A 12,012-nucleotide genomic window follows, 5' to 3' on the forward strand; every position below is an offset into this window, starting at 1 on the left:
CAGCAATTGTAAACAATCTTTTTAAAACCCAGCTTTTGGTTGTTTTGCTCCTAAATATATTGATTGTGAGTGCAGACCTGGTGATTTGTCAGTTCTTATTTTGTTTATTAGGCCTAGAACTTCCTCTCTCATCACCGTTATCAGCCTCAGTTCCTCAGACTCCTCTCCTGCAAAAGTTAGTTCAGACACTGGGATTTGCCCTATATCTTCCATTGTGAAAACAGGTGCAAATACTTAATTCAGCTTCTTCGCAATCTCCTTATTCTCCTTTGGCATTCATTTGATTCCCTTGCCATCCAAGGATCTAACCGTCTCCCAGATGGTTTCTTGCTACTAATATATTTAAATAATTACATTTTTGTCTGCCTTAATATTTTTTTAGCAATATAGTCCTCTTTTTTAGTATCTCTTACTATCCGCTTGCACTTTTCTTTTCTTTGGCCAAAGTTTTTGTTCCTTTTTGTTCTCTTCATTTGGACAAGACTTCCATTTTTTGAAGGAAGCCTCTAATAGCTTGGACTCATGTAAATGTCAACTCACCCGCATCTGCAGCAGTTTCCTTTTCATCCACAGGGCTGTTGTCCATCATCTCACAAGGAGGGGCAGAAGCTCCTTCCCAGAGAGATGAATTACAAGATGCACCTACAACACAGAAAGATGATACAGAACTGGGTAATTCACAGAAGGTTCCTACAGATGGGTTTCTTTTTGCAAGTGTATGCATCAACAAGATGTTGTTGTTGTTGTTATTTACTTATTTATTTATACCCTGGCTTTTTCTGTGACGGGACTCGAGCCACCTTAGAGATAAAAATAAGAACTGCCGAAAACATAGGGAAAAACCATCATTAAAACTACAGTGATACCTCTACTTATGAATTTAATGTGTTCCGAACGCACATTCATAAGTCGAAAAAAAATGTAAGTCGAATCCCATAGGAATGCATTGGGAGAAAAAAATTGTAAGTCGAAGCAACCCTACCTAAAAATCCGTAGAAAATTCGTAGAAAAAATCCTATCTAAACCACATCCAAGATGGCGGACGGAGCTCCGTTTGCAAGTAGAAACAATCGTAAGTAGAGTTATTCGTAAGTAGAGGTACCACTGTATTAAACATTGTGCACTCTCTCTCTCTCTCTCTATATATATATATATATACCGGTATATATCTCCAATACAAATAATTACAGTAAAAACAGCACGGCACCAGCCCATTCATTAAAAGCAGTCAGTTCCCAAAAGCCCGTTAGCATTTTCAGCAAGGAGGGTGCCAGTCTAGCTTCTCTGGGGAAGGTGTTCCAAAGTCTGGGTTTGTGATGGTTTGGTACTGGCCATCTCCTCCTCCTCCCCATTACATAAATGTTCTTCAGTACTTCCGCTTCATGGAGTGTGCACCAGCTTACTTTGGTTCCTTTTCAAATTGTTATTGCCATCCCGATGACATCCACATTCCTTCCTTTTATTTTCAACCATAGAGGTTAGTTGTGCTGTGATGGCATGCCACCCTGCTCTTTTGCACAGTCCACCATCGGTGGCAGGTGTGCTGTTGCTCTTCTCTCTCTTTTGCCCGCAGCAAGAAATCCAGTTTTTGATGCCTTCCTCGCTGCACCTGGCAGCTGGACAAAAATGCTGGAGGGTACGGAGGAGGGAGAGATGGAGGGAAAGATCTACCTGTTCCCCACTCCTCAGTTGTTTCTGTTCCCCCGCTAATACACACACACACACACACACACACACACACACACCCCTGCCTGCCTGCCCTTACTGCAAAACAAAACCCTGACAGGCTCAGCCAGCCACAAAGCTTCTCCTTTACGCTCCTGGTGCAAGCCAAGCATCAAAGGAGAGTAGGGATGGAGCAGCAATGTTCATCTCCCTCTTTTTTTAAAAAAATCTAAGTGTAAGCTATTTACACTAGGGCGCCATGCCAGCACCACACTATTGCTCTTGCATTTTTAATGCTCAGGCTCTGATGGCCATGCTTAACCTGTGTTCAGTTCCACCCACACACAAAAAGAGCATCAACAGGAAGTATGTGGGAATGGCTGCATCATGAAGAAGCAACTTCAGCTTGGCACGTTGCCATGAAATATTTCTGGTGTTAAACGTTTTGGGATCTTTGCTGGAAGCTACTGACCATGCGTGGATTGCTATTCATACCATGAGACTGTCCTGAAAATTTTGAAGGCAAAAATCAGCTTGACTACAGGACTGTGTGTGTGACCACCCCAATAGCATCATGAGCACAAATCACCCTGAATGCACCTGTAAAATATCATCTGTAGGGCCCAACATTTCAAGTGCATATGTTAGACCAGGCATCCCCAAACTGCGGCCCTCCAGATGTTTTGGCCTACAATTCCCATGATCCCTAACTAACAGGACCAGTGGTTGGGGAAGATGGGAATTGTAGTCCAAAACATCTGGAGGGCCGAAGTTTGGGGATGCCTGTGTTAGACAGTGCAAAGATGATTAATGCTGGCTTTGCAAGTCCAGTGTTTTCCAACAGGTGATATGTTGGACTTGGATCTCGAAAACAGACTGTCAAATCAACTAGCTACAAAAAAAAAAATCCCTTTTTATCTGTAAATTCCCAGTTTGTAAAATGGGGAAGAATAATCACCTAACTTGTGAGGATGAAAAGGTTCAGGGGGGGGGAAACCCCTATTAGAATTATTTTAAATGGACAGTGCTATTGAAATGGAACAATGAAAAAAAAATAGAGCCTGCCAAGTCAATTACTAAGCTTTATTCAACACCATAAAGGTAAAGGTAAAGGGACCCCTGACCATTAGGTCCAGCCGTGACCGACTCTGGGGTTGTGCGCTCATCTCGCATTATTGGCCGAGGGAGCCGGCGTATAGCTTCCAGGTCATGTGGCCAGCATGACAAAGCCGCTTCTGGCAAACCAGAGCAGCACATGGAAATGCCATTTACCTTCCCGCTGTAGCGGTTCCTATTTAGCTACTTGCATTTTGACGTGCTTTTGAACTGCTAGGTTGGCAGGAGCTGGGACCAAGCAACGTAAACGTTCAACACCATACACTTTCTTAAATCATGCAGTCTTGGAAAAGCCTGCAATCCCTTTGAACACCAACCACAGATAACAACAGTGCAATTTTTCAAGAAAAAGAGGTGCTGGAATTCACCATGAACACCTCCCTCGTTCTCTTAGAATGGCAATAGCACCCACCTGAAAGGTGCCAGAACTGAGTTCCTGTGAGTTCCTGCTGAAAAAAGTCCTGTGTAACAATATACTGGATTGATCCTGACTGTGAATACAGTTATTAAATTCCTGTGCTGGACAATCAAGAGATTGATAGGAAGATAGATACTGATTAGATAGTCCATAGAACACACTGGAGCAGAATGGGAGAGGCTAAAATGAAGTCAAGGGCAGTTGTTTCATTAGATGTTGTTTCATTAGTCCAAACGCCACTCATTTTTGGAAAATAATACAGTATACAGATATTGGTGTGATGTGAAGATTTTCTGTTTCAGTCAAATGGAACATACTGTCAGCTCCCTGAATCAAAGTCATCTACTTGAAATGAGCATGATTCCATTTTAGTCAGACAGCTTATGTCGAGCCCTAATTTGTTAGGCTGCAATCATATGCACACTTACTTGGCATCAAGCCCCACTGAACTGAATGGGACTTATTCCTGAGTAGACATACAGTAAAGGATTGTGTTGTTAGTAAATAAAATATCTCCCTCCCCTCTCTCACACACAGAGACAGTTTACATACAGAAACACCAGGTTTGTCTTACTTTTTCAAGGCCTCTGTAGGGTGGAGGGGGGACTTATTTGTGAACCTCAAAACATACAGAAGAAAAGGAAGCATGCTAGAGAATGTTATTCTTACTTACATAAGCTTCTGGCTGTGTTATGGAATTGATGCTTCCTTCCTTTATTTCAGTGCCTGTCTAGTTCACACCAGTTAGTACGTTCCTTTTTTGGTTTTGCACAGGCTGCTTTTGCTTGAAGGAGTGCTGAGTGAATATCCCCAGCTCTCTCGGTTTTGTTTTCGTTTCCTTACTTTGATTTCAGATGGAAGGTCCAGTCTTAATCAGTTCTGAGTCTCCCACCCTATTTGTGCAGAACCATTTACCAGCGGCACTCCAGAACAACTCTGAAAGTCTAGCTCCAGCAAGCTAGATACCACTGCTGAATTTTGCTCTAAACAATTCCTAAGGGAAAGAAGATGTTTGGATTTAAGCTCCTCTGTCTCACATACCAGGCATGCCTTTTCTGTTCCAGCTGCCTCTCAAATGCTCTGTTCTGCGCATGGAAGATTCCTCAAACAAAACTCTGTTTCCAAAGAAGCCTAAGGCATTAGCCCAGAGAGTGTGAATAGGCCAATTGCTGCCATGGCCAAAGTATTTTTCGTAGCGTCATCGAAGATGAGTAAATATTTGAGCAGCACTCCTTTTAACAGCTTTGTAAGTTACAACACTTGAGGAGAAATGTGTCAGTGGAACTTTCTGAAGGAGAACCGATTAAGTATGTGGCATTTCACAACGCACGTGGTTAGAGCATTAGAGGATGTGCTTGAGCAAATCTAGGTGGAGCTTTCTGTTCACCATCCACGGCAAACAGGGGGCATTTCTGCAATAGCACATGCATCCAAGTATTTTGTTCTGAGAGCAGACAGACAAAATGGTGAGAATCTCATTTTGAAGGTATGAATGTATTTCAACACTCAAGAGGGAATGGGGTTAAATTGTCAGTTTTTCCCAGGAAAAGTCTGTCCCGATTCACATATGACTAGAAACTATGGTTTTCTGCTGCCAGAATGTGCCGTAATGAACCTCGCCCCCCCCCCCCCCCGTGCATTAGGGAGCAAGATTGAAAAGGTATACTTTCCATTTTGAATATACTGCTGTTTCTTGTTGGCGGCATGCACACTATACATTTAAAGCAGATTTAAATCACACGCACACACCCCAAAAATATTGAGAACTGTAGTTTGTTAAGAGTGCTAAGAGTTTTAGCTCCATGAGGGGCAAACTACATTTTCTAGGATCCTTGAGGTCATGTATTTTAAATGTATGGTGTATATTCACGCATTATATCCTAACTCAGAAAAGCGTAGCATATTCTAGCTGTAGTTAGTCCAACAAACAAACCAAGTTGCACTAATATGCTCAGCGCATATGGTAGTATATGGATTCAATGTTTTTGTATTCTTAGAAAATAATATTTGGCAGCAACAGTACAAAAAAAAAGAAGCAAAATCTAATTAAGAAATATTGGAGCTTTTGTGTTTGTTGGGGTGCCATTTCTATCACTGATATTTTGTGACGGTCTGTGGATGAGGAAAACAAAATCTAGGAGAGAGGCATAGAAATCAATTGGGGGGGGGAATGCTGGAAGGAGGAAGTTGTTCTGAAAAGTGCCGACTAACATTATAGAACAATCATGTTAAAAATATATAATGGAGCTACTGAGATATAAATGAATTTAATACAGTGGTACCTCGGTTTATCAACACAATTGGTTCCGGAAGTCTGTTCATAAACTGAAGTGTTCATAAACTGAAGCGAACTTTCCCATTGAAAGTAATGGAAAGTGGATTAATCTGTTACAGACGGGTCCGTGGAGTACTCAACCTGAAGCGTATTTAACCCGAAGCATGGGTGTAATTGGTTCCGGAAGTCTGTTCATAAACTGAAGCGTTCATAAACTGAAGCGAACTTTCCCATTGAAAGTAATGGAAAGTGGATTAATCCGTTCCAGATGGGTCCGCGGCGTTCGTAAACCGAAAATTCGTAAACCGAGGTGTTCATAAACCGAGGTTCCACTGTAATATGATTTTTTAAAAAATGATATATTTGGGCTATAACTCTGTGGAAGATTTCGTATGAAGGTTCCAGATTCAGTCCCAGGCATCTCCAGTGAAGGAAGGGAATTTGCCCCATCTGAAATACTGGGGAAATTAAACAAGCACCAGCAGCCATTCACGGCCACTCGTGCCCCAGGTCAAAGAAAGTTCAGTGATTTTCCTATACAATGTTTACGTGTATGTCAGCTGCACTGCCGCCAGGCTCTTCTCTCATCTATTTTCCACAACAAGCAACCCGGAGACTGTAAATTCCCCGCCTGCCTTGCAGATTTTGCTTGGTAACTGTGTTCAGATCTTATCGCAGCCTAGGGCTGGCTAACTCTAGGTTCGCCTTACCTTGTGCAATCTTTGGGGAGAGGACACTGTCACTTCCATAACTTGCACAATTTCCGTCTCTGTTTGAAAGAAGGAAAACAAAGGAACTTCTTTTGAAAGAGTCGGATCTTTCTGACTCAACGGGATAGTCAGCTGTTCCCCAAGGCTATAAGGTAGGGCAGTTAAGCATGCCAGACTGACAAGGCACCTTTGGGATATTCCTGTCCTGTGACTGATGGCGCTGTACGCCTTGAATGTACAGATAAGGAGGCATGGATTTTTCCATAGTGAAGAAACACAATTGCTTATTGTACCAAAAAACCATTACCGACTTCCTGAGCCTGTGCAGATGGTCAACCTGGGTAGAAAGCTGGGGAGGGCTGGGGGGGGGGAGACAGAGTTTCATCTGTAGCCCTATCCCCACACCCAGCCCAACCTTCTCACGGAGATTACAACTTCTACCCAGAAGCTTGTGCACCTGCACCCTAAAGATAGTCTCCGAAGGTGTGATCTGGATCCTGCAGGAGCCAATATGCTTTCAGGTACAGTCAAACTTTGGTTCCCAAACACCTCCGTTATCTTATGTTTCGGCTCCCGGACGCCGAAAACCTGGAAGTAAGTGTTCTGGTTTTTGAACGTTTTTTTTTTTAGAAGCCGGACGTCCGACACAGCTGCCATTTGAGTGCAAGAAGCTCTTGCAGCCAATCGGAAGCCACGCCTCGGCTGTTGAATGTTTTGGAAGCCTAATGGGCTTCCGGAACGGATTACGTTCGACAACTGAGGTTTGACTGTATATGAATACACAGAGTGTCTCCCGGACAGATGTTACAATCAAGGGCAGAGGCTAGGGGTTAGGGCTACCAGGCAGAACTACAATTCCCAGGGCAGTTTAACAGCCGACCCCACTTTTCAGGGAACTCAGGGAATCGTAGCATGGTGAGGGGAATAGGGGGGTCTCCTAACAACTCTCAACTCCCAACAACCTGTAGCAAACTACAGTTCCCAGGATTATTTGCGGGGAGCCATGGCTGCTTAAAGTACTATGATACTGTTTTCTATATCTAGTGCAGTTGGGGCCTAAGAGAGAAGGCTAGGCTAGAACCCTTCTGTCTAACATCTAGTTCTCTTCATGCAGGTGGTCTGGTTTTTTTTTTCCTATGGAGGGTCATTCAGCCACAACATTCCCCCACCTGCCATCTAAGTATGGGAGCATATTGCCCAATTCACCTGCTGGTTATCTGACCCACTGCTGAATATTTGAGTTAACTAAAAAAATTCCCTTAATAAAAAGAGAAACCGAAACCAAAATCACACCATCTACACATATGAGGGAGAGGTATCAGCTGGCTGAACGTACAAAAAAAACCTTCAGCGAGGAAACACCCTCCCAGTCCAGTTAGGACTGAACATGCTCAGTGGCCACAGAATGCTGACTTCGGGGGGGGGGGGGTTGGAAGGGACAGAAAAAAAGGAAAGGGGTGTCTGGGGTGTTTGGATTCCTGAACAGGAGAACTCCAGACTGTAGCATTTTGTTTCAGCTCCCACATATTTGCTCTGTCCTTTGTAACGGATGATGAAAAAACAAAACAAATCGACAGAAAATAGAACAGAACAGACTGTTATACCGGGCAACAAAAGCATTTCCAGCATATGGGGTGTGTGAAAAATCTGGCATAGGGTTCCACTTGCAACTCTATTAAGAAATACACTGTGAATTGTATTTTATCAGTGCCAACTAATGTACTGGAAATGACGAGTCCTCTTTACCTCCTCATCTGTTGCCGTTACTGTCAGATTTGTCTTCAACATATTTTTTTTATTTTTAAAAAATGTATCACATATGGCTTTATTTAGTAGAAGAAAATTGTTTGTGTTAAATAACAACTCACCCCATAAGCAGGTCTTTCTCCATTGCTACTGAAAGGCAGCTGTTGTTGTTTTGCTGGGTGAGAGAGAGAGAGAGAGAGAGAAAGAGAGAGAGAGAGAGTTCCTGCTTCCCAGAAGGCCTCTCTTTCTGCAGAAGTTGGTATGTTTGTCGGAAGTTTACAAGGACACATGTGCACAACCTCTGTCAAATGGCAGCTTGCTGCTCGATTGCTACATAACGCTGAGGAAGAAGCGGGAGGGGGGGGTCTGGATTGCAATTTCTTTAAGCAGGATGTTGATTGTGTAATGGCAGTTCCTCTTTTTCACTGGCATTAGCAAACCCTAGAAGATTCAGGATCAAGTTAACTGGCCTTGCAGTTAATTCCATGTTGTTGCTGGCTCTGAAAAAAAAAACCAATAGTACACAGAGTACTCCCCCACATAGAAATCCACTGACATCATTATTGACCAAATACTTTTAGGAAGAACACACATAGAGAGTCTTGAGAGCAAGAGGGGCTCTTTTAGTTTTGCAATGCCTATTTATTTCTTGAAATCTTTGTTGTTTTAAATGTTATATGCATCAGTCAAACGTCAGTCATGCTTTATGAAGTATTTTATTCAAAGCTGTGCTAGAATATGGGCTGGGTTGTCATTTCACATGTACTTCTGAAAGTACATCCTTTGAGTTGGATCCAGAGGAGTCTCCTCCAGCCATGGGAGATGGCTGCCAGTCGAGAAGTAAGTGCTGTGGTCCCAAACACACAGGTGTTGAATTCCAGAGCAGCAAAATAGGATCAGAGGGTCCGGATGCAGGTGAGTAGTTAAAGGAAGCCCCTCTGGATTCACCCCACTGAAAGCAAAATGCATGGACAGGTGGTGTCCTGTGTACATTCCAGTGCACATTAGATCTGAGCCAGATTTATTTTGTGGCTGTTCCAAACCTTAGAGGCACAAGAGCTACTGTCAGGCACAAGTTAGCCAGACTGGTAGTAACGGACTGTCAGTCAACATGAGCCAGAACGTATAGTAAACAAATATCAGAGAGCCAGAAGCAAATGCCTGGCACAGACAGGGGTCAAGGTTCACAGAAGCAAGCAGGGATTTGGGCCATACCTGCCAAGTTGCTGTCGGAGAAATAAGGGCCGGAGAAATAAGGCCGGAAGTAGCAGACCGGAAGTAGCGCTGCCGCCATTTTGGAACTGGGTGGAGCATGCTCAGAAGTGACTTTTGATACTGCTTTGCCCAGTTCCAAAATGGCCGCCACGCCAGAAGTCGCACTGCAACAATTTTGGAACTGGGCAGAGCAGCATCAAAAGTCGCTTCTGAGCATGCTCCGCCCAGTTCCAAAATGGCCACAGCAGCAGAATAAACCGGGGGGAAACAAAAAAAATCTGTTTTTTTCAGCTAGGGACAGCTGGAAAAACGGGGATTTCCCGGGGAATACGGGAGACTTGGCAGCTATGATTTGGGCAGTGTCTTCACACTAGGAACAAGTTGGTCAGACTGAGCAACAATTTCTGATAGGTGGAGCTTTACTGAGCCTAGAAGAAAAGGAAAAACCCTGGGAGTCAGCTGACTGTATACCCATGCACAGTGATGCTGTGGCCTAGGCAGCACCATCAAAACAAAGAGTTTAATGGTTCAAAATCTAATGGTTCAAAATTCAAAGGAAGCCTTATTCCCTATTGTTGACCGACTAAATGCATTTCATAAAGTTGCAGTGTTACAAATTAACAATCCTTTTCTCTAATATAGACATAGCAGGAAAAACAATAACAACAAAGAGTTTAGTTTGCCAGGCTTGCAAACAGGGATATCTCTGTGCACGTGAAAGATTTGAGTTACAAGCCTAAAAATGGCATTTGCTGATTTATATGTATAGATGCAGATTTAGGCTGACTTAGGTGGGAGGAACAAAATTCTGGCTCTCACTGTCAGGGATTTCTCTGAACGATGGCTTTTCTAGCCCCCATCCACTGTATGTTGATTGGGTCCTCTGCAAATTAAGAAGGAAGCTACTATAGCTAGGTTCTCATGGCACTGTGATTTGCAGTGTGCCCAGCTGCCGTGTAGGCAAATTAAAAATAAAATAAAATGGGGGGGAGTGGGAGATCCAAGACGTCCTGCAAAAGCCGCACAGCGTCCCCCTTTCCCCAGGGTGCACTCCTTGCTTGCAATGGAAACAGAGCTTTTGTCTTTCAGCTAGCAAGTCACTGGGTCTAAATGCCAGGAGCCATGGGCTGCTCAGTGCCCTATAACCATCTGCCTATATGCATATCTATGCTTATGCAGATGTGTTCATATACAACAGTGGGGGAGATTTTGTGTGTAGCTCGTGAAATGGAAGCCCCCATTGCCACCAGCTTTTGCCCAATTCAACCAAACTGTCAGAAACACAAAGAACCCTTTCCCCCTAGAATTCAAAAAGACAGCTTTGGGTTCTTTGAGAACAGCGGAAAAATTACTAGTATTACTGTACTGTACTGTTAAAGAAAGAGAAACATTTTTATATTTTGACCACAGGGTGGCACTGCAGAACTGAAAAGAAGTACGGCAAAAGCTGTACAAGAACAAGGACCGCATTGAATGGGAGCCCAACTCATGTCTGCCCAGTTTTAGGATGCTTAAGATCATCTGGCAGCCTTTTAAGCATTCCAAAATGTTTAAGTGTTGTATGGTTCCCCATAGCTTTCAATATCAGATGGCTAACAGCTGAATCAGTGACACCTTCCCACCTTTCCCAGGATACCAGAGGGTTTTTTTTTGCGGAGGATGCTAAGGGTGCAAAGCTATATATGTCTAGTTAGATAAAAGTCCTGCTCAGTTCAGTGGAGCTCACTCCCAGAGAAGTGTGTACAGTATAACACTGTAGTCTCTCCTGCCAGTACTGCTGGCATCTCATGCAGAACACCAACAGCCTGTACAATTCTAGTACTAAGTCTCTCACACGAGAGAGGGATAGAGGACAGCCACACGAGAAAAAAAGCCTTTTAAGAGGTCCCCCAATCTGTGGCTGCTCTCCCCAGAAGAACACACCTGGCACTATCGTCACCAGGGGAGGCAGATGGGGCAAGCATTTAGGGCAGCCTTATTCAACCTGGCATTCTTGATTGATTGAATTCATGCAACTGAACATGTGACCAAGCTAATGTAGCAAGCTACCATGTGGTGTAGCAAATGGCAGAGTGGCTGACCAAGTGATGGAGTGACTGGCCAGACAATGGAATGATCAAATGTCCAAATGAGAAGCAGAGTGACTGACCAACTGAGGTCCATCTCACCAAGTGGCTGACCAAGCTGCAAAACAAGTGAGCAAATAGTGGAGGGGCTGACTGTGTTATATGTAGGGCTGCCTCTGAAGTCTGTTCGGAAACTTCAGCTGGTGCACAATTCAGCTTCCAGATTGCTCACTGGGGCAATAAAGTAGTAGTAGTAGTAGTAATAATAATAATAATAATAATAATAATAATAATAATAATAATAGTACTCCGCTCATCTGGCTGGGTTGCCCCAGCCACTCTAGGTGGCTTTCAACAGAATATAAAAGAACACAGCAAAATATCAAACATCAGCTTCCCTGTACAGGGCTGCCTTCAGATGTCTTCGAAGGGTTATATAGTCATCTCATTGACATCTGATGAGAGGGTGTCCCACAGGGCAGACGCACCTACCAAGAAGGCCCTCTGCCTGCTTTCCTGTAACTTCACTTCTCACAATGAGGGAACTGCCAGAAGGCCCTTGGAGCTGGATGCGATCGTGATCTGAGACTCTTCTTCGTGTGCCTCCTCCACGTGAGGTCCGGAAGGTGGCAACATTAGAACAGGCCTTTCTGCACTGGCTCCCCAGCTGTGGAATGCTCTCCCCAGGGAGGTTCGCCTGGCGCCTTCATTGCATATCTTTTAAGTCCCAGGCGATGACATTTCTCTATAACCAGGTCTTTGACATTCTATGGACATTTTAATGTGTTTGTGGGAGTGGGG

The 12,012-nt window shown here is 43.8% G+C and overlaps 1 protein-coding gene across 5 annotated transcripts in view; it reads right to left on the bottom strand.

Annotated features, from left to right (window-relative positions):
* The window catches only part of LOC118080798 (protein SSUH2 homolog), a 28,659-nt gene extending 20,532 nt beyond the window's left edge, over window positions 1-8,127 (bottom strand). Inside the window, exons 1-4 of one of the 5 annotated variants that reach the window (XM_060271370.1) lie at window positions 8,053-8,127; window positions 6,185-6,243; window positions 3,873-4,193; window positions 541-642 (exon numbers count right to left, since the gene is read on the bottom strand). In XM_060271370.1, the coding sequence (XP_060127353.1) occupies window positions 541-589 (49 nt within the window). In that variant the 5' untranslated portion in view covers window positions 590-642; window positions 3,873-4,193; window positions 6,185-6,243; window positions 8,053-8,127. Of the gene's footprint in view, window positions 1-540; window positions 643-3,872; window positions 4,826-6,184; window positions 6,244-8,052 lie in introns of those variants that run through there. The other 4 variants (XM_035106583.2, XM_060271372.1, XM_060271368.1 and 1 more) reach the window with 4 other exon arrangements.
* Window positions 8,128-12,012: the final 3,885 nt, after the last annotated feature.

The sequence above is a fragment of the Zootoca vivipara genome, chromosome 2 (assembly GCF_963506605.1).
Source record: "Zootoca vivipara chromosome 2, rZooViv1.1, whole genome shotgun sequence".
Taxonomy (NCBI): domain Eukaryota; kingdom Metazoa; phylum Chordata; class Lepidosauria; order Squamata; family Lacertidae; genus Zootoca; species Zootoca vivipara.